This window comes from Vombatus ursinus, unplaced genomic scaffold (genome assembly GCF_900497805.2).
Source record: "Vombatus ursinus unplaced genomic scaffold, bare-nosed wombat genome assembly UNPS02014894.1, whole genome shotgun sequence".
Lineage (NCBI taxonomy): Eukaryota > Metazoa > Chordata > Mammalia > Diprotodontia > Vombatidae > Vombatus > Vombatus ursinus.
The window spans coordinates 2,755,596-2,782,876 of NW_020954672.1; the positions used below are offsets into that span (position 1 = coordinate 2,755,596).

At 38.9% G+C, this 27,281-nt stretch overlaps 3 protein-coding genes and 1 long non-coding RNA gene across 15 annotated transcripts in view; 3 read left to right on the forward strand and 1 right to left on the reverse strand.

The window, feature by feature from the left end:
* The window catches only part of LOC114028697, a 34,673-nt gene extending 11,202 nt beyond the window's left edge, over nucleotides 1-23,471 (reverse strand). For 2 of the 11 annotated variants that reach the window (XR_003567400.1, XR_003567399.1), the window contains exons 1-5: nucleotides 22,785-23,012; nucleotides 19,562-19,720; nucleotides 15,952-16,072; nucleotides 15,010-15,183; nucleotides 1,757-2,059 (exon numbers count right to left, since the gene is read on the reverse strand). Coding sequence is in view for 4 of the 11 variants with exons in the window: in XM_027842979.1 (XP_027698780.1) it covers nucleotides 15,010-15,183; nucleotides 15,952-16,044 (267 nt within the window). In the remaining 7 variants the exon portion in view is untranslated. Of the gene's footprint in view, nucleotides 1-1,742; nucleotides 2,060-7,730; nucleotides 7,956-15,009; nucleotides 15,184-15,951; nucleotides 16,073-17,054; nucleotides 17,243-19,561; nucleotides 19,721-22,784; nucleotides 23,013-23,385 lie in introns of those variants that run through there. The other 9 variants (XR_003567398.1, XR_003567397.1, XR_003567403.1 and 6 more) reach the window with 7 other exon arrangements.
* Nucleotides 1-27,281, forward strand: part of LOC114028696 — a 468,075-nt gene that overhangs the window by 278,786 nt on the left and 162,008 nt on the right. The window lies entirely within an intron of this gene.
* Nucleotides 1-27,281, forward strand: part of LOC114028695 (immunoglobulin lambda-1 light chain-like) — a 94,035-nt gene that overhangs the window by 27,359 nt on the left and 39,395 nt on the right. The window lies entirely within an intron of this gene.
* Nucleotides 23,880-25,931, forward strand: LOC114028713. The gene is made up of 3 exons (XR_003567404.1): nucleotides 23,880-24,033; nucleotides 24,895-25,363; nucleotides 25,867-25,931. It is a non-coding gene; the product is annotated as an uncharacterized LOC114028713 (long non-coding RNA).

A 27,281-nucleotide genomic window follows, 5' to 3' on the forward strand; every position in this document is an offset into this window, starting at 1 on the left:
CCTCTTTTACCTTTATTTTTAATAAGGCATTGTTGTTGTTCAGTTATTTCAGTCATATCCAACTCTTCATTACTCCATTTGGGGTTTTCTTGGTAAGGATTCTAAAGTGCCATTTGCCATTTCCTTTTCCAGCTCATTTTACATATGAGGAAACTGAGGCAAAACAGGATTAAGTGACTTGCCCTGGGTCACACAGTTTGTAAATGTCTGAGACTAACTTTGAACTCAAGTCCTCCTGATTCCAGGCCTGGCACTCTATCCACTGAACCACCTAGCTACCCTTAATAAGGTATACCCATCCAATATCATGTTCCAATCATGAGTTAAACTCTACCAAGTCTCAGTGATGCCTCTGAGGTCAAATTTACCTCTTTTTACTAGAAGCTCAAGTTCATTTTGAGTTTTTGGCCTAAATTTGGGGCACTTCTATATAGATATTTGAGCCAATGGTCCTTAATACTGACTGTTTTCTTGGACTGTGTTTTCTATAGACCTCTCGTGTCTCAACTGATGTTCTTACTATAACTATTTTCCGTACTATCTGGTTGGATGTCTAGATAGCTTTCTCCCTTCACCATCCTTTTGAGTAAGCCCCTGTGATTAGGTTTTTAAGACACCAGGACATTTTTATCATCTTTTGTTAGTTGCACTCCATCCCTAGCTAGGATCACACTATTCCTCTATTTAAACTGTGGTCTGGAAGTCCAAATCTCATTCCCAGACACTGCCCTCTTATCCAGCAATTTACTTTCCAAATTGATTTTTCTCTTCTGGAACCCTTGCTGTCAATGGGCAATAGTGAGGAAAATACTACCAATTCTGTTCTTTAGTTTCTTGCCCATGGTAGTCTTTGACAAAATTTTTCTAAGGTTCCCTCTGATAGTGTCATTTTTGCCTATGTGAATCACCAGAAATAGGTAGTAGTTTTTCATTCTCACATGTCTTCAAAGGTTCTCTGTTTTGTCTTGGATACATGCCTTGGGCAGACAATAGACCTCTCTATTATTGTTATCAGATTAGCAGATAATTGTCTCAAGACACCCTATCAGGGATTTATCAAACACCATTTTCCTTCTCTACTTTTTTCTGATTTTTACTGGGTGATCTTTCCCTTAATAGCTTCTGTGGTTCTACTTCATCATTCATTGGAGAACAATCAGCTACTTCTTCCTCAAAACATACAATTTCTTCATCTTTAGGAAGAGCCACAATTTTTTTAGCTCCAAATGTATAGTTGACCCTTTCCTTTCCTACTTCTGTATGACATTATTCCTGATAAAGTAAAATTTCTCCTCTGATACTTCAGATCCTTTTGTTTTCTCCTATTGAAACCTCACTTCTAGGTGGTTGTTGGTTTTTTAGGAACATTCTATTATACCTGATGACCTGGAATATATGGAAGTTTGGTTTGACCCCCTTCACCTTCTCTTCTAGTATGAAGAGAAGCCTGCCCTCAAAACAAACCTAACAGTCACTTAGCTGTGACAGAAATACCAATATCACCCACTCAATGAAAATCACTTCAGCATTTTTACTTATTCTCCATACTAATTTAGTCCTGGTCTTCTTTTTTGATCTACTTGTGGGTATCCACATATCATCTTCTGAGCTTCTCATTAAGAACTTTAGAACTTTTTATCTACTTCCTAATAACTTGAAACTCATATATCCTCCTACCTTTCCATCTCTCACTAACCTTTCCTTTGTTTGACCAATTTAATATGCCAACTTGTTTTACTTACCTTTTTTTATTTACCTTTCATTGCCAAATATCTTCTTTATTTCCTTTTCTTTGAGGTCTTCTGTTCAGGTTTTTATCCTCAATCCTTTTATTCCTTCATACCAAATCCTTTTTTAGTTTGAGTCCTTTTCCTTCAGCTCAAGTTATTTAGCTTTTCCTCAGGTTCTCCAATATTTGTCCTTCCAAAATTCAAGCTCTTGCCTCCTTCACAAATCCAAATGTCTCCAAATAACCTTTACAACTTCTTCCTTCTTGTTATTCAGATAAAATCCATATCTCTTCTCCTGGTCTTTGTCCCACAACCTTCTCTCAGAGAATCTGGAAATAAGCTTTTGTGTCAGGTCTAACATTTCCTGAATTGCTTTTAAGAGAAAGTAGTCATGATATACAGGAACAAGACTACTGTGTAGTCTGCTATTTTTCATTGCCTATTCCCACTTTTGCATTGCAATAATCAAATAGCAAAGTATATGTTGATTTAATTTGAAGGCTCTTTTAAGTTTATCACAGTTTATCTACTCTATCATCCTCTGCAGGAAAAGTTAGTGTGCAAGCCAAAATAATATTCACGGCTCACCATTTACAAATGTTCATCATGACCATTTCAATATAAGAGAATCAAGTGCCCCATGAAATTGTGTTTCTTCTTGTTTTTGGATATAATAAAACCACTTCTTCCAGATTTTCAATTTACCTCTCCAAGGAAGACCTGTAAGTCATCCCTCCATTTAATTTCAACTAACTGCAATAGAGAATGTATCTAATAATTCTCTGCATTGAATAAGAGGTAAAAGGATAAAAAGCTATATCACTTCTACAGCTATTGAATACAAAGTGTATAACTAATTGACAATGTAAACTTAGCACAAAGATGCAAACACTATTAGATTTCATAGGTAACATCAAACTTCAGTGGGGTGGAATCTATGACTAAACTAGAATAATGAAAGGGTATGCCTTGTTCAAAAGAAACAAACATAATAAAAAGGGCGGGGGATGGAAAAGTAGATCTGCATGCTAAGAAACATATCCATAAATCTAAGTATAGAATTACACTGGAGAGTATTTGAGTAAATATAAAAAATAAAGTGAAACAGAAGATATATTGATCACCTGAATAAAGAGACAGTATGGCTTTCCAATACAAATTTTAAAATGTTCTCAAAGACAAGGTATAATACTGATTGGGGAACTTCCAACTATCTGAACATATAATGGAAGTTTCATTGTACTAAACTGTAACAAATTCCTTGATTTTTTTCTGACAATTTATCTCAGAAAGTGTAGGAAGCAGTGAAGGGAACTTGCTCTGATAAGCTTCTCTGAAATTAATTCTGACTCACAAGTTAACATGGTATGAATCTTGGGAAAAGTCACTTATATTACTGGAGTTTGTGCCTGCAAAGGGAAATGTTGGGTATAATCAGATCCATATGTTAAACCACTGTTGCTATGAGTCCTTGGAATAGCACCTGGTATTAGCAAATTTTAACTAGTCCCCAAAATTCCTACCACAAAAGCTTAAAATCTATAATTTTTTTTAAAAAGTGATCCTTCTTTCTCCCTGTGTCCTGTTTCTTAAGCACTGGCTCTTTCCTTCCCCTTGGTTTCTGATCCCTAGCCTGTGAGCTGCCAAGGTGCCAGACTGAGGCTATAGATGATGGAGTGGTATCTGGTAAAGCCTGTATATATTTAAATGGACTACGGCATATTTTAAAACTGCTGACAGTGATTGAGATAAAGCTGAGAGTAGCTAGCTTGTTTGCCACTGAAATAGAGGAATGTTGTAGGCTGTTAAAAACTGAGCAGCTCTGCATCATCACAGAGACACTGTACAGGGGCCCTATTCCCAGGGATATTTAAGGAAGAGGAAGAGTTGTTACTAAAGTTTGAAGCTTTAATTAGGCCCATTTTTGTGCCAATACACACAAAAATGTGAACTTTCTTTGGTATGCAACAGGAAGTCACTGAAGACTTTTTAAATAGAGAAGCAACACAGGCAGATCTCAGATTATTCTGACTGTAGTATACAAAATTGATTGGTAGGTGGGGGGGATACTATAGAGGAAGGGAGATCCCTAAAGAGGCTATTGTAATAATCTAGGCAAGTGGCAATAAGAGCCTGTACCAGAGAGACAGTAATGTGAATGTAGAAGGGATGACTGTGAGTGGTATAGTAGAGGTGATATCAGTAGATCTAAGTGACTGGTTATGAAAAAGGAAGGTCATGTTAACACCAAGGTTGTAAACATGAAAAATTGGGTGAATGGGGAGGGGGGAAAGGAATAATATATTGAATTTAAGACACTGAGTTTGAAGCACTGGAAGGACATCCCAATAATGTCTTATAAACAAATAAAGGTGCATCTTGGAACTCTGAAGAGAAGACAGAATTGGTAATAGAAAATGGGCCAGACCTGGAAGTCTCTCCCTCTTCACCTCTGCCTATTGTCTTCCATGGATTCCTTCAAGATTCAGATTTAATCTTGGTATCTACAAGAGACCTTTCCTAGTCATACCCTCTGGTAAAGGGATCTGTAAGCCATGTAACCTATGACCAAATTTCAAAGACTAACCAAAGAAAAGACTTTGTGACCTTGGGTGACAAGAAGAAAAGATACAGCCCACGACCAGTGTGTTTAAAGTGGGGAAGGTGACTGTAAACCTTTTATAGACTGGAAGCCAAAAAAAAAGATGCATTGGCAGGGCCACAGAATTGGTAGGTTGATTGGAGAGCTCATATATACATACATACACATACACGTATATACTTATATATACATATATACATGTATATGTGTGTATCCTAGAAATCTAGAACTTAACCTAGTGCCCAGGCCAGGAAAGAGTGGATAGGCTGACTGACTCAAAAGCCAAGATAATGGAGGGTGAGTTCAGTCAGACAAGAGAAGTGGTGAACTCAGAAAGATTAAGGTCAGGTTCTGGTAACAGTGGCATGCAGAGCCAGGACTATTAAGAACTCAAACATCTAAATTTTCTATTTAAAAAAGCATTTTAAGTTTTTGTATATTTCCTCATGAGGCTGCAAAATAAAACCCCTAAAACACTTTTTAAGGCAATTATTTACTGTGGTCAGGAAAAAGAGGAACATCTGTGTCTTCTCTCAGAACAAAGTTGGGGCAGCCGGCGGAAGGAGCCAGATTCCAAAAGCAGAACTTATGGCATCAAAATGCCAGAAGGGGGCACTAGTAAGCCAAATCCTGAAGTTTGTGGGGAGGTGAAAATATCCAAACAATGGGATGTAGTAGACCCAAAGGGCCACATGGGAGTGCATATTGATTTCAGCAAAGAAAATCTCATTATAGCCTTGCAGATAAAATGGAGAAACAGTCTCAATGATTATTGCGATTACATGGATTTGTAGCTGGGTAAACCACTATAACCCGAAAGTGTTGATTCATGGATCTATATCAACCTAGCCCCTCCTTAGTTGACATTTATTTCAGTGATGTGGATGAAAATGTAAAAGGAATATTTATCAGTTTTGCCTATTCAAAAAAGTATCAATGGATTTAAAACCAACAAGATGAAATTTAATAAGGATAAATGAAAAGTTCTGCATCTGGGCTCAAAAACTCAACCATATAAGGGAATAGCGATGGAGATGTGGCTGGAGAACAACTCATGTGAAAAAGACATATAGCTTAGTGAATTCATATTGGGATGTGGGAGCCAAAAAAGCTAATGTGATTTTAGGCTGTTTCAACAAAAAGTGTCCAGAACAATCAATAAATCAACAAGAATTTGTTAATCTCCTGTGCTGTGCCAAGGCTTGCTAGGTATTGAGGATACAAAAACAAAAATCACACATTCCCTGTCCTCAAAGAGGTTACATTCTATAGTAGGGGACAACATGAACAACATGTACAAGTATATACAAATTAATTAAATGCCCCCCAAAAATGCAAAAGGCAATTAAGTGAGAACCAGGAGGTACTAGCAGCTGAGGGAGTCAGGAAAAGACTCATTAAGGAAATAATATCTGAGCTGAGTTTTTAAGGCAGCTAAAGAGGCAGAGGTGAGGGAAAATGTGCATTCTAAGCATAGGAGACCATCGGTACAAAGGCATGTAGAATAAAGACAGTGTTGTGTGTGAGTAATAGTAAGTAGAACAATTTGGCAAGATTGGATTGAATGAAGAGGGAAGGTAGGGTATAATAGGATGGAAAGGTAAGTTGGAGTTATATTGTTAAAGGCCTTAAATGCCAAACAGAAGAGTTCATGTTTGATTTTTTCAAATAATAGAGAGCCCTGGAGTTTATTGAGTAGGTCATGATCTGCTCAATAAACACGGTCAGACTTTTGCTTTATAGGAATCACTTCAACAGCAGAGTGGAAGATGGATTGGAGAGGAGATGGAGATGGAGATGAAGCTTGGAGCTCAATAAAGAGATAAACATCATTATTTTTCAGGGGTGAGATAATGAAGATCTGAGCTAGACTAGTGGTCAGGTGAGTGGAGAGAAAGGGGAGGTAGAATTGACATTCCTAATTAAGCTCTAAGACCAATGAGTAGAAGTTCCAACAAGTGAGATTTGAACTCAACATGTTAAAACTTTCTAATCTTTAGAGCTGTCCATCAGTGAAGTAAGTATCCTCATAAAATAGAGGTCTGAAAGTGGATAAGCAAAGGTTTTATGGCCATGTGTGAAAGATACTATAGATATATATTATAGAGTATAATATGTATTATAGAGAGTATACAGAGAGCATGAAGTAATATATATATATATATACAATTATATATATTATACTCCTTCATTAGTTCGGAAGTTGGATTAGATAACTTCCAACCCTACGACCATATAATTCTAACGGAAAGAGGACAGTAACTTCGCTACCTTCAGGGAAAATAGGCAAAGGGTGCCAGCTCCAACTAGCCCTTTTCAGTATTGGATGAAATTTGCTTAGACTGCAATTGTCACTGCAAGGAATTTTCTAACCCCAAAGAAAGTCGAACACTGGCATCAGGGTATAGCCACTGAAACAGAAAGAAGTCAGTTTGAAAAGCAAATTTGAATGACTAAGGGCTTCTCCAATTAGCTGATTGGTTGTAGCCAACTGAGCACTACATCACAAAAGAAATGAGATTATAACTGAAAGATCCTATCGGTCTATTCTCACTACGTAGAAAGAAGACATATAGCAGCTAAAGAACAGCAGGTGGTAGAAGGAACAGAAAATCAACAGACCAGCGAAGAACAGCTCAATGGAGAGAGGAGACCAGTAAAGGATCCCAACAGGGGATCAATAGGGAAGAAAGTTCACCTGATGACATCACCAAAGACATCACTGGCCCTGTAGTGGAACAAGCAACAACATTAGAGTATTGAGTTTTCCTAGCCTTATGTTTTCTCTACATTGTGCTCCCCACTAACGGTGTGGTAAATCTTTGGGAGAGAGTGACCCTGTGTGCATGGAGAGAATTTTTATTATCACTTATTTTGCTATGTTGTTAATTGTATTTTACTTTGAACTTTTATGTCCTCTGCTTGGTTGGTTTTAAAAAAAAAGCCATATTGCTATTTTGAGTGATGTTGAGCTATAATGTGCCTCAGACATAAGGTCATTTTCAGGTGACCCATATGTGAGAAGAGGCCAGTGTCTTAAATTAGTATCCATCTCCAAGAGTCCTCTAAAATCCTTTGCAAAATCTGGTTAATTATTTCCTAGTCTGAAGAAATAATATACCAAAGAACAAAGCTCTTATGGCCAATTTCTGATAACTTTGGTCATCTCCGAGGCCATATGGTGCTTTGAACATTTTTATGTGGTATGCAGTTCTCTTTAACTCCTAGATATAGGTGGAGCCTGATACCCTCATGTGCAAAGCAGTCAAATGAAAGCCTGGCTTCCTGGCCCTTTTCTGGAGAGGTCTCTCTTCCTAAGCTCTGAGAGAGCAGTTGTGGTCCCACTATCTCTCACATCACCTCCTTTCGACTCCATTCCTAAATCATTTGCTTTCTACCTCAGATCACCAGCATGAGATTTGGCAGGGAGCTCCTCTTCCTTCTGGTGCTTTTCAAAGGTAATTTTTTTTCTTAGGCTCCCTCGGAGACTCTGGAATTAACAATGGGTTTGTGAGCCCATGGAGTCACTATTTCTGTATTTCACAGGAATGGGCACAGAGGTTCAGCTCCAGGAATTGGGGGGGGGGGGATGTAAGGAGAGCTGGAGAAACTCTGCAGATCTCCTGCAAGGCAAATGGTTTCAATATAAGTGAAACTTGGATATACTGGTACCATGACACTCTTCAGGAAGCACCCACATTTATCTCTTACATTCACCCTGGCTCAATAGTATCTTACTCTGAAACAGTGAAAGGGAGATTCCTGACCTTTATAAATGACACCACCAACTCTGCACACTTACTAACGAACAACCTGACACTAGAAGACACAGCAATGTATTACTGTGCTAGGGAAACGATATGAAAAAGAGGATCTAGGCTCCAATCAAAACTTTCCCTTCTTAGGTAAAGGCAAAACTGGTGAGCCTGTTTCTCAAACAGTCTCTGCTCTTCTGACTGCCCTAGCAATCCTAGATAAATCCTTCCTCATAACACTGAGTGAGCATAACAAGGTCAAGGCAATTTGTATTCATATTGCCTCTTTCTCTTGCTTGACACTTAAGGTCATATGATTGTAGTCCTTCAACTGGAAGGAACCCCAGAGATCTCCTCTTCCAACACCTTCAATTTTCACATGAGAAAAATGGGGCTCATAGAGTGAGCTCGTGACTTGCTCAAGGCCTCTCTGCTATGAACCCCTGTCCAACACAGTAACTGAATGTTACTAATCTTCTATTTCATGGGCCTGGATGTTGGCAGCTGAATTTGCTAGAAGGGACTTTAAATGTCATCTGATATAGTCTGGGACTGATCAGGAATCCCCTCTACAAAATATGAGAGTAGTGTAGTGGAATAAGCAAAAAAATTTGAAGTTAGGGGTCCTGGGTTTGAATCCTGGCTGTGACACTTAACTACCTGTGTGACTTTGAGTGACTAATTTCACTTTTCTATGCCTCAGTTTTCTCATTTGTAAAATGATCGGTTGGCCTATAATTTCTAATTTGCCTTCCAGCTCTAAATCCTATGATTTTATGATTCCTTATTTCTAAAAAGAAGCCCATATGTGCCCAGGGAAAGCCACCATGCTGTCACAAATAGTGGGACAAATAGTGGGTCTTTATCAGACGAAGAGCATAAGCATAAAAATGTGAATGCAGTAATGACCTCCAAATAGTGGGGAGTATTTATCAGATAAAGAGAGAGGATGAGCATGCAAGTTTGGGACACAATACATGAGGCATTTTTCTTCAGCCCATATTCTCATTGATAGTCAATCTAAAATAAAATTAAAGGGTGAGAGAGGAATATACTGGGAGAAAGAGAAAGAGAGAGGTAGAATGGGGTAAATTATCTCACATAAAAGAGGCAAGAAAAAGCTTTTGCAGTGAAGGGAAAGGGGGAGAAGTGAGGGAGAGTGAGTGAACCTTACTCTCATCAGAATTGGCTCGAAAAGGGAATAACATACACACTCAATTGGGTATAGACATCTACCATACCCTACAGGAAAGTAGGAGGGGAAGGAGATAAGAGAAGGAAGGGGTGATAGAAGGCAGAGCAGATTAGGGGAGAGAGTAGTCAGAAGTAAAACACTTTTGAGGAAGGACAGGGTGAAAAAAGAGAAAAAATAGAATAAAAAGTGGGGGGAATAGGATGAAGGGAAATACTCTTAGCAATAGTAACTGTGAAGAAAAAATTTTGAAGCAAGTTTCTCTGACAAAGGCCTCATTTCTCAAACATATAGAGAAATAAGTCAAATTTATAAAAATAAGAGCCATTCCCTAATTGATAAATGAACAAAAGATATGATCACTTTTCAGATGAAGTAATCAAAGCTATCTATAGTCATATGAAAAAATACTCTAACTCACTATTGTTCAGAGAAATGCAAATTGAAACAATTCTGAGGTACTACCTCAAACCTATTAGATTGGCTAGTAGGACAGAAAAGGTGAATTAAAAATATTGGAGGGCATGTGGGAAAAATGAGACATGAATGCACTGTTGCTGGGATTATGAACGGATTCAACCATTCTGTAGAGCAATTTGGAACTACTCCCAAAGGGCTATAAAATCACGCATACTTTTTGACCTAGCAATGCCACTACTAGATCTGTATCCCAAAAGAGATTTAAAAAAAAACAACAAGGAAAAGATCCCACATGTACAAAAATATTTGTAGCAGCTCTTTTCAGGGGGCAGAGAACTAGAAATTGAGGAGATGCCCATCAATGGGGGAATGGCTAAACAAGTTGTGGTATGTGATTATGGTGGAATGCTATTGTACTATAAGAAATGATGAGCAGGATGCTCTCAGAAAAACTTGAAAAGACTTGCCTGGGATGATGCAAAGTGAAATGTACTATGTACAAAGTAGCAGCAGTATTATAAGATGATCAACTGAATAACTTAGCTATTCTCAGCAATAAGATGAGCTAAGACAACTCTAAAGGACTTATGATGAAAAATGCTATCCATCCCCAGAGAAAGAACTGATGGTAGGGGCAGCTAGATGGCATAGTGGACAAAGCACCGGCCCTAGAGTCAGGATGGACCCTGAGTTCAAATCCAGCCTCAGACCAGATACTTGACACTTACTAGCTGTGTGACCCTGGGAGAGTCACTTAACCCCAATTGCCCAAAAAAAAAAGAAATGATGGTGTCTGGATACAGAGCAAAGCACACTTTTTTTTAACTTTATTTTTCTTGAGGGTTTTGTTCTGGTTGTCTATGTTTTCTCTCTCAACATGACTATTATGGATATGTTTTGCATGACTATATTGAATTGGTTACCTTCTCAATAGTGGGGTAGAGAGGGAGGAAGGGAGAGATTTTGGAACTCAAAGTTTTAAAAATAAACGCCAAAAATGTTTTTACATGTAACTAGGGAAAAATAAATACTAAATAAGGCATTTTTTTTAAAAGAAAAGAACAGCTTAAATTGTACCTTCTGCAAGAGACTTTTCCTGGTGCTTTTTCCTCTCTCTCTCCCCCCCTCCCTCTGAGATTACCTTCTATTTGTACTGTCTATCTGCTATATTGACATAATTATTTGCATTTTGTGTGTCCTATTAGGATGTGAGCTTCTGTAGGGCAGAGACCACGTTTCTATGTTTTTCCCTTTCTTTATATCCCTGGAGCTAAGTACAATGCCTGGCATATAGTGAGCACTTAATAAATGCTTTTTGACTGACTGATAAAAAATGTCAATCTCCTCTGAGACTTCACTATCTTGATTGGTGAATGGATCACTTGGCCCACTATTTCAGGGAAGACCCAATCATTCTGCACTTTACTCTATTTCTCAATTACTCCAGTCTCTCAACAGCCTTATCAACCACCTTGCCACTGTACTCCAAACCACTTCCCCATCCAGTTCTGGAACCATGATCAAATCAACTTTGCTATTGTTCCTGAAAGATAACTATTGTAAATACAATGCAATGCAAAATTCTAAGTGCATTAGGGGGTCACTAAGTGTTATATGGGGCAACTAGGTAGTGCAGTGGATAGAGCGTTGGGCCTGGAGTCAGGAAGACCTGAGTTCAAACCTAGCCTCAGACACTAACTGTGCGATCCTGGGCAAGTCACTTAACCCTGTTTGCCTCAGTTTCCTCATCTGTAAAATGATCTGGAGCAAACCACTCCAGTATCTTAGCCAACCCCAAATGGGTCACAAAGAGTTTTATGTGACTGAAAAATGACTTAAACAATAACAATAACAAGTATTGGATCCAAGTTTGGGGGAAGGGAAGAGATAATTGCTCACTAGAGCAGAGGTCAGCAAACTAGAGTAATGGAGAGGGAAGGGAAGGGTATAGTTGCCAAACCATGAACTGGAGGAATGAAGAATGCTTCAGGATAGAAATAGCATTTGAATTTGACTTCCTTAAAACATAGGCAGGATATCAACGGGTGGAGGAAATGGAAGAGACTTTGAAGGCATAGACTACAAAAAGTAATCTAAGCCAAAAGGCTCAAAAGTAGAAAGATGAGGGATAAGTACAGAACATGAATAAAATATCATGGTTATAATATATAATGCTTGGAGTGGGGTGGCATGAGATAAAGCTGGAAAAGGAGCATAGTACTGTCTTTTGAAAGATCTTGAATATCGCTCAGCAAGCAACAGTGATCTATTGAGGATTTGGGACAGAAGAGTAACATAATTGAATCATAGGATCATAGATATAGAGCTGGGGACATAAGGAATATGGACTTCAAAGACATGTGGAGGATGAATTATGGGGGAGAAACAGTGGGGTTAGTAAGCCATGTAGGATAAAATAATCATAAATACAGATTTATATAGATATGTAAATATAGATAAATAATCATAAAAATAGATAGGGATCCAATAATCCAATTCCCTCATTTTGCAGACTTGGAAACTAAGTCATTGTGAGTATAAAGCAACTTACCCAGGGTCACACAAATAGAAAGAAGAGACCTTAGATTCAAACTCAAGACCCCTGATTCCAAATTCGTCATTCTTTCTATTCTACCATATTTGGGACTATTGCAGTAGACCTAAAAGGGCCCAATCATAAGAGACTACACCTTCATCCCAATGGGAACTAACACTCTCATACTGTTTCCTGGATACTCCAGGAGGCTCCCGTTTAAGAAGCATTTCTTGTTCTAGACTTCACTCCTTATCAAAACCTGCTCTTAGCTAAGACATCTAGATGTAAAGGATCTGAAATGTAAACTTGCACAAAGATGTGCTTATGATTCAATAATGACTCAATATGCTACTCTTTTCTAGAAGTATTTGCATTTTAATAATGTATCTTAGACTAGCATCTTCACTCAAAGAAATGAATCCCTAAATGAATCCTTCAGATTTCAGACAGTTAGAGTTGATTTTTGGATCATCTTATTGACCATCCTCTACTCCATATAACCAACCCTGCCAGCCCTTTGTCTCTTTTCTCAGCCTCCCTACCCCCACTATACATTTTAAAGACCAAATGGAACTGTTAAGTACCAATGGAATTCAATCTCCTTGAGGGCAGGAGTTGTTTTGATTTTGTCTATGTCCTCAGCACCAATGACAGTGCTTAATAGCAGATGTTTAATAAATTTTTGTTAAACTGAGATATTTAGCACTCATTAGGAAAATGCTAATGGGCTGCTGAATTTAGGAATGGATAGACTGAAGCAAGATAACACTATCTCTATTCTTGAATTGGGAGTCAAAGGTTGGAATTCTGCAAGTCTGTCTAGAGAGCAGGAAAGCTCTTAAGAGGAAAACAGCATTCCTTTAAAAGTTTGGTGCCAAGGCATACTTATAGTCAGTCATTTGTTTCTAAAGGGTTTAAAAAAAAAGTAGGACTATATTCTTGCTCTGCCCTCTTTCACCCTCCCTTTTCTACCACAAAACTTCATCCTCCTGACACATCCTATCACCCACTAGGTTTTACAAGTGCCAAATTCTCTATATATCTATGCCGATCTCTAATAAAGGCAGCGTGACAAGGTCTTTGCCCTGGAGCATCAAAATGTAGAGGATGCTAACAGCCTTTGCATGTCTTCAGTAACTAGAAACTACTTAACACCTATGTCAGAAAGCTAATTACTTAAAATAGGAAGTAATCAAATGACCTGATTTCTTCCCCCTTCCTTCTCCACCTCCAGAAGATATCTCTCAGGTGGGTTTATTCTTATTTTGTCCCACTCTCCTCAGCTTTAAAAAGTTCTCTTGAGGACTATTTCATGCTATAAACCCCAGCTATGTTTTGCATTGCTTCCAGAAATCAGGGAACCCTCAGCCTCCAGGCCACATGTGGCCTTTTAGGGTCCTTAGGTGTGGCCTTTTGACTGAGCCCAAGTGTTACAGAACAAATCATTTTATTAAGGGGATTTGTTCTGTGAAGTTTTCATTCAGTCAAAGGACTGCACTTGAGGACCTAGAAGGCCACATGTGGCCTCGAGGCCGAGGTTTCCCCACCCTAGCGCAACAACAAAATTGCTAGTTATGGCTCTGATTCCATGCCAAGCATTAAGGTTATGCAGAGTCAGTCTTAAGACCCATAATCCAAGGAAGCTTAGACCTTCTGCTTAAGAGTCATTCAGTAAACAAATAGCAGAGCCTGGATTTTAATCCATGTATTCTGACTTCAAGCTCAGTACTCTTTCTGTTATGCCATGGTGCATTCTTTGAAGATGTCCTCTGCTCTGAAAGGGCTTATAGTCTAGTTGGGGAGACAGGACACTTAAAAGGATAAATAATAATAATAATAATAATAATTAACATGTGTTAAGGGTCAAAAGAATGAACGATCTCGGATTATCCCTAGGTACCCAAGGTTCTGAAGTACATGCTATAATCCTGGTTTGCCCCTTGTATGGGCCTGTCATGTAAAAGGTAGTGCAATGGGGTGCATAAGGATGAAGCCAGAAAAGTGCATTTGAGTCTTGGCTCTGGCATTAATTAACTGGGTAACCATAGACAGTTCATATCACCTATGAGACCTAGCAGTAAAAGGAGACTACTTCCCTCACAGGATTATCATGATGCTCAAATGAGTAATATACATAAAGTGTTTATTAACCTGTAATTTTAGGGAGGGGGGAGAACGGGCGATCCCTGGCAGCAGCCTTCACTACAGTGCTATGAGAAAGCCCTCCATGGCAAAACACATTCTGCTGGAAACTGAAGCTCCTGCCCCGGTCTCCTCTACCCATTTTCTTGATCAAATTTATAGGACCATAAGTCTTCATTCCCAAGTGCTAATATTAAGTCATCATTCACATGTATACAGTATCATGCCTTTTGATATTCATAGCAACCTTATAAATCAGGGAGTGAGAATGTCATTCTCTACATGAATGAAGAATGAAGCAAATGAAGTAATTGTGATTCACAGAAATTAATTGACTTACTCAAGATCACAGATAATAAATGACAGGCCTGGGGCTCCAACTCCGGTCTGCTGTTTGCAAAGCCAGTATTCTTTTCCTCTACACCACATTGCCTTCCTAAAACCATGGCTTGTAGTCTATGCAAATTGAGTGGTTCAGTTTCCTGTTTGGTCCCCAGGATGATTCCACCCCAGAAGCATTAAAAGAAAAGCAAGATCTTCACCTACACATGTAACTTCCTTCTATCTCCTTCCTGAATTATTCCTTAGACAAGATGGGGCATGAGTCCAAGTTGAAATGATTATGTACTTACCTCATTGTGATTTTCAGTGTTTTCTCTTTGGATACAACTGGAGAAATTTGGAAGAAGTATTAATGAAGCTGAAGAGTTTTTAATGATCTCTATCATTATTTCTGGATTCAGCTTCAAGGAATTCAGGAAGCACTGATACCATCGAGCCCTGGAACAGGCACCAAAGTATGTTTCCTGCATCAATGTTGATGGAAATGGAAAATAGTAATCGAAGTTAGTAAGAGATATATTTAACAGTCATTAGGAAAATTCCAATGGACTGCTAAGTTTAGGAATGAGTAGACTGAATCAAGATAACAGCAACCTATATGATGAAGTAGGAAAAGTCCCCAGGTATTATGATTGAACAAATAGAAAAAAGAGACATTATATTCAAACTCAAGACCCCTTAGTTGATGGGACAGTCTCTGAACTAGAGTCATATCAGAAAAGGCAACTAATTTATCTCTGAAAGGCTTTCCAGTCACAAAATGGATGATGAGGTGAGTACTCAAAATATTAAAGTCCCTACCAGATATCAGCACCTAGAAATTCACCAGGGTCTTACTCTACAAATAATCCAGAACAAAAACAGCACAAAAGTGAGTCAATCTAATTTTATCTACTGACATTGCTCATCACCTCCTCCTCCTTAAATATCTCCTGTAATATCCCCCTCTTCACATGCCATAATGGTAGCAGAATATAGCCGAGCGGTTGGTAAGTTTCACCACTTCATTGATGAATCAACCAAAAACTTTCAGCTTCACCACAACCATTTCCATGGTACTGACCACCTCTCAAATAACAACTGCTTTAACATCAGGAGGTAATCTGGGTCCAGAGAGAAACCTCCTTTCCTGGTCAAGGGGAGGGAAAATATTCTCTGGAAAGAAGTGAGAATCTTAACTGCTTGGACATGACTTGCCCTCCACAACTCACCATCTCAGTAGATGTCCTCACCTGATATTTATGGAGAAAATTTGGGCCATTTACCATCAATTCTATCAACCCCTTTCCTCTTTTCCACATTTGAAATTCTCTTTGCATCTTCATCTGTCTTTTCTTCCTTTACTCCCTTCCCCTGGACAAAGTAAAATGTATAATGTTGATTCCATTCCCTCCAGTTTCCTCTAGAAAATCTCATTAATCAATTGCATTATAATCATTCTCTCTCTCTCTCTCTCTCTCTCTCTCTATCTCTATCTCTATCTCTCTCTCTCCCTCCCTCCCTCCTTCCCTCCTTCTCTCTCTCTACTTCTCTCTTCCCCCTTTCTCTTTCTCTCCTCCTCTCTTCCCACTCATTTTTAATTTCTTCATATCTCATGACTCTTTCCCTGCTAACAAACACAGTCAGACCTCCCCTTCCTAAATTTTTTAAAAAACCTCCCCTGACTCACCAATCTCTTTTCTAATTGATAAATTCAATAATACTTTCTCAGTTCTCATCCTCCTCAAACATTCCACAGCATTTATACTATTGATGACTCTCTCTTGCTGTATTCTGTCTCCATTTTTGGCTTCCACTAGGCTGCTGTCTCCTAATCCTCTTTCCACTCATTGATTCTCCCTTTTCATCTCTCTAAATGGTTCATTATCCTTCTTCCCAAAAAGTTTGAGTGTCCCCCACGTCTCTGTCCTTGGCTCCTTTCTCTCTATATATACATTCTTTCCCTCAGTAAGCTCATCTGCTCTCATAGGTTCAATTACCATCTCCACATAGCTGTCTTTCAAATATACTGGCACCACCAGCTTCAATCTTTCCCCTAAACTCCAGCCCCACATTTCCAACTGCCACCAAATATCTCCAGTTGGATATCCTGATAGCATCTCAAACTCAACATGTCCAAAATTGAACTTTTCTTTTCCCCATAATCTTCCAAAGGCACAAGTCCAACCATATTACTTCCAGCTCAAAACCCTTCAGTGGATTCTTAATATCTACTAGATAAAATACAAATTCCTTAGTGTAGCACTTATGGCCAGCCACAAGCAACTCTATCTGGCCTTTCTGTTCTTATTTCACATTACCCACCCCACCCCAAACCCCTACTTAAACACTCTACCTTCTAGCAAAAATGCATTAGTAGCCATTATTTGAATTATTTCTCTTCTCTTCTTGCCTCTATTAATGATATTGACCTTGCCTCCATATGTGAAATGAGTTCCCCCTTCATCTCTGCATGTGGAAATATTTATCTCCCTTCAAGGTTCAGTTCAGGCACCACCTTCTGAGTATTTACAAATCACTTCACATACATCATTTCACTTGACTCTCATGACAACATTCATGTGAAGAGGGCACTACAAGCAAGGCTATCTACATTTTACAGATTAGCAAACTTGGGCTCAGAGAGGTTAAAAGTAAGTGACTTGCTCATAGTCACACAATTGCTTTCAGAAGTAGGAATAAAGTTCATTTCTCTCTGGACTCCAAGCCCAGAACTCTTTCCACTACACCAACTTAACCCTTAAAAAAATTAGGCTCATTCTGGTTGGCTCCTGAAGGCAGAACTAGGAATGATGGATGAAAGTTGAAAGAGAGGCATGCTTTGATATCTGTAAATAAAAAAAGGTCTAACAACAAAACCTGTCTAAAAGGAAAATGGGCTGCATCCAGATGTAGTAAATTCCTCATCCCTGGAGGTATTCAAGTAGAGTATGGATGACTTCTTGTTGAGATTGGTATAGAAGGAGTTTCTTCTTGAGTATGTATTGGACTAGACGAACTCTGAGGTCCCTCTCACTTCAGAGATTCTACTAGCATGTGCTTGTATGATTCTGACTAATAATCAACCTCCTGTTGGAAAGCTGAACTGAAAATTGTACAAAATTCAGCCCATTTCCTATCATCAGTATCCCAAGGGAGATGAAGTGGCTTGCCCATAGTGTAGCATCCAATTACTTCAGTATTTTTATTTCTAGGTCTACTTTCCTTTAAAAGTCGGTATGGCCCAGGCAGAGCAAGAAGGAGGTGGGAGCATCATATTGGCATGAGAGAGGGATTTTTCTATCTGACCACAATCTGAAAGAACAACATGGCTATACTCAGCTGGGAGGCAATGAGGCAACACTGCCTTCCTGGCAGCCGCACAACCTAAATGAAACTGAGACTAATAGGCTAGCGTCTCTTCTCCAATCAACAGGTAAATATTATTAGTGATGAGAATACAGGCTCTTTGCCCCCTCCACTACACACATTCCTGATGTCCTCTTAGGCTCAGGAAGGAGAATTGAACGCATAGTTTATTATTCAATGTCATTAGATTATAACAAGGTCTACAATTGTAATAGCCTAGTTGAGCTGTGAAGGCTTAGATATCATTTCATCCAACTCTATTAATTTGCAATTCAATTCAAAAAACATGCAGTAGGTGCTGGGTGGAGATGAAAAAATTTAAGTAAAACATGGCCCCTGCCCTCATGGTGCTTATATACTTCTAGGCACATATACAGTTACTTCAAGGATCTTTGATTTCATCAGTATGGGCATTTCTCCCACCAGTGCAGATTACAACTCCTACCGACCTTAGTCTTCATGAGTTGTTTTGGCCAAAAGAAGTTACCATCTGAAAACCAGTCATCTAGGGATGAGTTTCTCCAAATTCAATCAGTTTGGTCTTTGGACTAGTCTATCACCTGCCCTGTACTATTCCATCTTCTCCTTGACTGAGATTGCCTTCAAAAACCTGGGGTCAGCTCCATACTACAAAGAATGGCACACTGGAGTAGGAATTACATTACTACGTCCTGGGTGTGTGAAATCTAAACCAGTTCTTAACATGGGATCTGTGAACTTATTTTTTTTCATATTTTGATAACCACGTGTCAATATAATTGGTTTCCTTCTTATTCCTATGTATTTTGTTTTCTACACTTAGAAACATTATTCTAAAAAGGGGTCCATACACTTCACCAGATTGCCAATGAGGCCCATGACACTCAAAAAAAGGTTAAGAATTCTTGTTTGAGACACTATGCTCTAACTCTGACTACAGCTCCATCTGTCTTCAGAATCAATCAGCAAACACTTACAAAGCACTAGCACTGTGCCAAGTAAGTGCTGGGGCTACAAAAGCAAAAGTGAAACTTTTCTTGCCCTCAAGGAGCTTACATTCTAAACAGAGGAGACAACACATACATATCTAAGTATATATAAGATACATAAAAAATAAATAAAAAATAGTTTCAGGAAGGGGATACTAACAATTCAGGGATCAAGGAAGGTCTTATATTGTAGGAGGTGTAGGAGGAGGAGCTCAGCTTTGAAAAAAATCAGAGAATCTCCAAGAAGTGATGGTGAGGAGGGAGTGCATTCTAAGATCCAGCAAATAAGAGTTTGAAGCCAAATTTGAACCCAGGAATATGAGTCTTGCTGACTCCAGACCCAGTGCTCTATGCACTATTGTGCCACATACCCGCCCCTTTCTAACAATACCATTCTTTGTATCCTTCCCACAGGGTTCATAATAGCTCCCAACACATGGCAGGGACTCGAGAAATTTTTGTTGAGTGAATGAATAAAAAATATTGTTGTCTTTGTTCATATCTCAGCTTGGATTCTTCTACTCACATGGACTTCTTCTGCTGCCCTCCCTTGTCTAGTCCTGTGTCTATGATCCCTGCCTTTGGAAATGGATCCATAGGGTATCTTGTCAGGCAGGTCCAATTCCCCAACCAGAATTGAAGCTCCTTTTCTTCCAAAATATAGCAGTCAGAAATAGTGCAGCTTCTAAAAAGTAACCACAATAGTGTCATGTTTCAAAGGCAAATGAAGTCTTCCAAAGCAGCTTTCTCACAAACAGCCCTATGAATTGGGTGGAGCAAGAATCATCCCATTTAACACAATTAAAGGAGAAAAGATTTGCCATTCAACACAATTCTAGTAAGAGGAAGAGCTGGGAATCAAATCTACCTCTTCTGAATTCTAGTGCATTGTTCATTCCACTATATGATACAGTGATTATAGGCCCTCCTCTCAGGTTTTTTAAGAACTGGTCAGTGCTTCCCATGGGATCAGACTTTTCCTACAGTCCTGAGCTGCCCAGTTAAGAAGAGAAATGGAAAATTGAATAGAGAGTTCAAAGTATAGTTTAGTAACTATACTTCTGGATCTCTCATAAAGAAAATGATGACCATTAATTCTCCAGTTACAAGTAGACAAATGCTTTTAAATGTAAGCAAAATAAAGTTGGGTGAAAAAAATCTCTCAACACTGAGAGTTCTTTATCACTATATAGCTATAACAATGGCATATTTATACTATATATGTATATATTCTAGATATGTATAGATAGAGCATTTCCTTAGGAGGTACCATTTTGACACTCTCTTTAGTACATGGAGTTCTGGGCCACCACCTGATTTGCCAGGGTCTTGAGTCAGTACTGAGTCCAAAGTACAATAATAATGGTAATAATGATAACTGACATCTATATAGTGCTTTACATTTGAGCCTCACAACAACTCTAAAAACTAGGTACTACAGGTATTATTATCCTTGTCTTACAGATAAGATAACTCAGGTTGGTGGAGGTTAAATGACTTGTCTATGGTTGCACTGCTAGAAAATGTCTACAGTGGTATTTGAATCCAGGTCCTCTGACATCAATCTTACTTCTGTCTCTTTCGACTATATACCACGTTGTTGTCATTTCTGAAAACCAAAAGATTTTGTTGGCATCTTTTTACTGGAATATACTTCAAAATATCAAGAATGTTCTTACTGCCTGGACCCTCTGCATACTTCCCTTTTTTCAGAATACAGTAAAAAAGTGTGTAAAGACAAAACACCATCACAAAAACACCATCACAGTATTTTTTTTTGCTCTCCAGCAACTTATAAAGCACTTTAAGGTTTGCAAAGCACTTTCCCATAACAAATATGTGAGGCAGGAAGCACAATATTATCCCCATTCTACAAACAAGAACACTGAGATTCAGGAAGATGACAGGATTGTCCATGAACACATGGCTAGTATCAGAACCAGTATCTAACCTCAGGCCTCCTAACTCCAAGTTCAGTGCTTCTTCCTCTATTTCATTCAGCCGTCTTGATCTATACCGCACCCTTTCCAACAGTGCTGATGAGGAGAGAGTGTTTTGTTCCCCCAAGCCCCACAGTTTTCCATCTGGCTCAGCTTAGACGTACCTGAGACAAGTTTTGGCCAATGAGACGCCCCTCTCCATATTCAGCTTTGGCCCCAAGGGCTTCCATACATCAACCTATATTCAGCTACTTTGACCTTTCAGGGCTAGAATGATCTTTTCTCTATTTTATAAGAAAATCTGCAAAGTAAGATAATCTTCTGTTGATCTGGGAAAGAAGATTTCCTAGCCTTGTATCTAAGCAAATGAAAATTTTTCATTTCAGACCTCACGTTGTCCATAAATTTGAATTGTGTCTTCACTCTCATGCTTGTCCAAGGAAATAAGGACCTCCCTAAACCAGACAGGGCAGCAAGAACTCCATGAACCACCCTTCAGCCTCACCAGGGTCCTCCATCATCAAAGTACAGGTCTGAAAGCCTAATTCAGGGCAGAGGTGAGAAAAAATTTGGTGAATCTAAGTAGGTCCCTTTCAAGCTGCTTATTCTTATTGGAGGCAACACAATTCACTGAACTCCAAGATCTGGAATAGAGGACCTGGGTTCAAATCCTGGTTCTGCTTCTTGCTACGTGTGCAACCTTAGGTAAATCACTTAACTCCCTCTGGAACTCAGTGTCTTCATCTGTAAAATAAAGGGATTGAACTAAATGCCCTTAGAGGCTTCTTCCATCTTTATGATCCTACTTAGGTAATGTCAAGACATAATATAGGTGTTCCCTAGGAAAAATGGCTATCTTATCCTCTTCTAAAGTCTTACTCTGATCCTTCATAATAGCATGGAGGTGACATATTCTAGATGAGTACAAGCTTTTACATGTCCCACCAAATTAGAAAAGCTTCAGGTATCAACCCAGGGACAGACTTCATGCCTGTAGCTGGAGTACTAGCCTAGCTGTTTTTTGGAGGGCATGTCATCAAAGGATGAGCCACTTTTCAGTCAGAATAACTCATGAAGACCATCTATCTACAAAGATGCCAAAGAACTGCAGCCTGCATTGCTGAAGGAAGCTCCCATATGGATAAATAATAATAATAACTCACAGTTCCATAGTGCCTTCATTTGCAAAACACATTCTGGGTGAAATCAGCAATCCTAAAAGTATTGGAGAAGTAGGGTTGCTTTGTGCTCGGAAGGGTTCTAGATGCAACTTTGCTAGATACAAAGTGTGAAGAGCAAATTCATCTTGCTGGATTCAGTCCTGACTGCCTCCATGCCCTTGGAAATAAATGAAGCTAATGGACAAAGATAAGGTGGAGGATGTCCCTGTGGTCAGAGTATGAACTGGAGAGGTAAGGTAGAGAAGAGAGAAAATTTTTGACTTTGGAGATGAGCCCCTCTCATCCACTGATAGTAGCAGATCACAGAATGAAGTATCCTTTTTACACCAAGGGTTCTTAACCTTTTTAGCATCATGAATTCCTTTGACAGACAAGTGAAGTGAATGAAGCCCTTATCACAATAATCTTCTGAAATGTATAAGATAAAATACTTAAGATTACAAAGAAAGTCAATTATATCAAAATATAGTTGTCAAACAAAAACAAATTCATGGACCCCACTTCAAGAATCCCTGGATACTGAAAGAAAATTAAAATTCAAAGAAGCCATGCCCAGCAAGGAAAAACCAGAAGCATCTTATGGATAAAGGAATTCAGCTTAGCAGCTTTTGAAAGAATAGATCCCTACCTGGCTCACTCCAGTGAGAATTTGATTCATAGAAGAGATCTCTCTTTTTCCAAGGGCATGTCCTTTGGATAGAGGATGAAGCTGTTACATAAAAAAGAAATCAAATGAAATACATTCATGGCCAATGAAATAAAATTTGGGATTTGACGCCTGTCCTAAACCCCAACTTCTCTCTGACTTTCCTCTCCAGGACTCTCCTTCTCCCCTTCCTCCTTTCTCTAGCTTCATCCTGAGTCTCTGAAACTCAAAGTTGAAGTTTTTTTCTCAGTATAAAAAAAGGATATGCAAATAGAGCAACTCTGCTTCCTGTTGAGATTCTGCCAAGGTCTTTGCCTGGCAGTTGTAGGAGAGGAGAATGAAGCCATACTTCTCAGCTGGTCATGTTCCCAGTCTCAAGCATGACTTCAGGTCACCAACATACTCTTTAGGGTAGGGTTCGTCCTTATTCTGACTCTTTTCCAAGGTAATTATTTTGGACAAATTAATAAAAACACATTTATTAAGAACCTACTATGTGCTAGGTGCTTGAGATACAAAAATAGAAATGTTCCATGTTCACTCCCATTGCCTGCCCATTCAGAATTGACCACCTTTTCTTTACCCTTTACAATGTCCATGTGCAAGTTAGATGGTCTGTTTCTTATCGATTCTTCAGGGACAGTGTTCCTCCAACAGTATCCTCTGCACTAAACTGCTTTAGGGGTTCATAGATGGAATTTCAAAAGGTTGGGAGCTCTGGATTAGTAAAACACAATGCAAGCAAAAGGTGATGCCAATGTGACTGCTATTTTGCATCCAAACACTCATTTGGTTTCTTCTCAGGCCTCTCTTCTTATGTATCTGGAGACTTTTTCATTGAACCTCTCCTTTTCTATTGACATTATCTCTTTAAAGAAATGAGTTTTTGCTACTTTCTTTGCATAGAAGACTTTCTAGCCTGTGTTTCCACTTTCCATTTTGTGGTTCTATCAACCTGACTTCCTCCAACTACAAGCATGCTGGGCTCTGGACTCTGAGCCATTTCCCTCTTCACATTGAAGTAATATGCCTTAACATGATGCAAACCAACTCTTTCCACTTCCTGCTTGAGTCACATACCACTCTATCTTCCTGTTCATATCCCCATAAGTCTGGGACACCACACCATCACGTACGTATCTGCAGTGGGCCTACCTCCCTGCAACCTGTTCTCAAGGCATTAGTATGGAATTTCACCTGACTCTCATTGTCATCCTGAGTCTTTACAAAGGTAAGGCTCTCTGAAGGACCTGGCTCCGACCTGGGAGATTTCCAAGTGTCCTGCTTCTGGGGTAGTGGGCAGAAGGGAAAGGTTGCCAGATGTTAGATGGTGACAGCAAAACTACCATCAATTCAACACTCCATAATTACCAGTAACATGGATGCAAATCTCCCCGAAATTTTTATTTACAACACTTTATCCCATGCAATCAAGAAATTGATCAATCAATCAAGTATTTATTAAGGGTCTTAATAAGTGTCAGGTACTATTCTAGGTACTGGGCATACAAGTAGGAAGAATGAAACAATCCCTACTCACAGAGAGTTTATGCTCTAATGGGAGAGACACGACATTCATATGTAAGTAGCATGAATGCAAATTTATACAAATTGAATAAATACAAGGTAGCTTGGGAAGAAGGACACTAGCAGTTGGGAATGTCAAGAAAGTTTTTATCCAGAATATGGTACCTGAGCTGAATCTGAAAGAGGGAGCCTCTAAGAGGTGGAGCGAAGGAGGGATAGCATCCCAGGCAAATAAGACAGGCAGCCAAAAGGAATGGAAAATGGAGTGTTGTGTATGAGAAACAGAGAGGCCAATCTGGTTGAATCACAAAGTGCCATCGGGATAGGGATGTTCATTGAGGCTGGAAAGAATGGTAGAGGTTCAGTTGTATAGGGCTTTAAAAGCTAAACAAGGGAATTTGTCATCTATTCCATATGCAAAAGGAAGCCCCTGGATAGATTGAGCAGAAAGTCACATGGTCAGACTTGTATTTAGGAAAAATTACTTTGACAGCTCAACTTGAAATTGAACTCACGTGTTCTTGGTGAGAGGAGAGAGCCTGGTTCAATGTTTCTGTTTTTTCAGGTGTTGGGGCACAAATTAAGTTGCAGCAAAGTGGAAGTGAGATAAAAGAAATTGGACAGTTTGTACGTCTCTCCTGTGAAGTATCAGGAATCCAAATTGAAAATACCTTTGTGTACTGGTACCGCCAAGTGCAAGGAAAGACACTGGAGTATATAAGCTTTATGTATGGTTATAGAAAAAATGTTCATACCGCAAACACAATGCAAAGCAGAGCCTTAATGTACACACATACCTACAGGAACCTATTCTACTTAGAAATTAAAAACCTGGAGCAAGAAGATTCAGCTGTGTACTACTGTGGAGTACCACAACAAGGAAAAGAAAACTGACTCCAGACCCAAAACCTTACCTAGGCTTGAGTAAATTCAGGCAAATGACTCAAAAGCCTATCACTGATCTCCAATATCTAAATGAAGGTTGTCTCTGTCTCCAATGGAAATCATTTTAGTTGAATATAAGTTTCCTGAAGGTACGGACTATCTTAATTTTGCATGCATGAACCCATTGCCTAGCACAGTCCCTGGTATATATTAGGTACTTAATAAAAGCATTGTGTGATTGATTGGAAACCAAGACACTTGGCTTCCTTGTCTCTAGAACAACATATCACTTAGATCTATCTAACTACCCTTAGAATCTAATTTCCTTTCTCAATGACTGTTTAGCTGGTTCAGACAGCATACTGTAGGTGGAAAAAGTACTGAGTATGTAGTCAGGTGGCCCCTGAGATCATATTCTGATTCTAGTATTTACTAGCTGTGTGACCTTGGACATTTCACTTCACTTCTCACTTCATGTCCTTAGTTTCATCATCTTGTAGAATGGTGATAATAATGCTTGCCTGACTTACCTTACAAAATTGGTGTGACAAAAAAAAAAAGCTGTTTAGTAAATCTTAATTATTAGGGAGATACAAGCTACTATTTCCATGTAGATCAGGGGTTCTTAACCTTTTTTTGGTGTGCCCTACAGATCTCTTCTCAGAAGGATATTTTAGGGGGCACAGTGGCTAGAGCACCAGGCCTGGAGAAAGGAAGACATCCTCCTGAGTTCAAATCTGGCCTCAGACACTTTACTAGTTGTGTGACCCTGGGCAAGACACTTAACCATTTGCCTCAGTTTTCTCATCTGTAAAATGAGCTGGAGAAGGAAATGGCAAACCACTGTAGTATCTTTGCCAAGAAAACCCCAAATGGGGTCATAAACAGTTGGATAAGACTGAAACAACTGAACAACAACAACATTACAAAGGAAAGTTGTCATACCCAAAACACACAACTCCAAAAGACACATGATGGAAAATGTTATCCACATCCAGAGAAAGAACTATGGAGTCTGAGTGCAGATTAAAGCATACTATTTTAACTTTCTTTATGTTTTTTTTCATAGTTTTTTTTCCTTTTGTTCCGTTTCTTCTTTCACAGCATGACTAATGTGGATATATGTTTAACATGATTGAACATGTATCTTGCGGAGGCAGGAGAGGAAGGGAGGGAAGAAGAAAACTTTGGAACTAGTTCATTTTCCTTTCTTCCTTTTATCTAGTTCTCTAAATATTCCCCTTTTTTATTCAGTTAAGTATTCAACCAAAATCTCCTTCCTCTCTTCTTCAAGTTATTGTGTTTGTTAATTTTTAAATTTCATTTTCTGCATCATTTTCTGGAAAGGATTTCTTTCCCTCTTTCTCATAGTTATTTTTCCTTCATTTCTGTCTATTTTAGATTTTATTCTTTGGTTCATGGCCCTTATGCTTATTTATTCCTTCTTTAGTCTTTATATTCCTAATAGAATTAAGGCTTTCTAGGTTCCTATCTTGAGTTTCCTTTTCTGAATTGTTCCTTTGTTATTACCATGTAGATCTTGTCATCTGGCTTCATTTGTGTGTGTATGTGTGTGTGTTGCCTCATTCTTAGAAATATCCAATTCCCTCAGGTGAAAGAAAGTATAGAAATATTTCTCAATGGTAGAAATTTTACTATATACCTGATTATGCCATTCATTACTACTCTTTGCCCTCCTCCATTATCATTTTTTTTCCTATTTTCCATGAAATCTCCTCTGTAAGTTCATTTTCGCCAACTCTTTTTTGTATCAGATACCCCTAGGATCTCTGATTCCCCTTCTTCTGAGGTAGGATGCATGGTGCCACTAAGCACAAAATCTCTACAGACCATACTCATTATAAAGTCCCCATCTCAATTTATAGAATATCTCTCTTCCCCCATAGGACCATTCATCCATGAGTGGAGCCCTTTCCCAAATACTGAAAAAAATATTTCTATTTCAGTCCCTCCCTTTACCTTCTCACCTATACTCTTGCAGGCCCTCTTCTTCCTAAGAGACTACAGGAGTTATTTTCTCTTCATTGTTAACCTTTGGCTTTATTA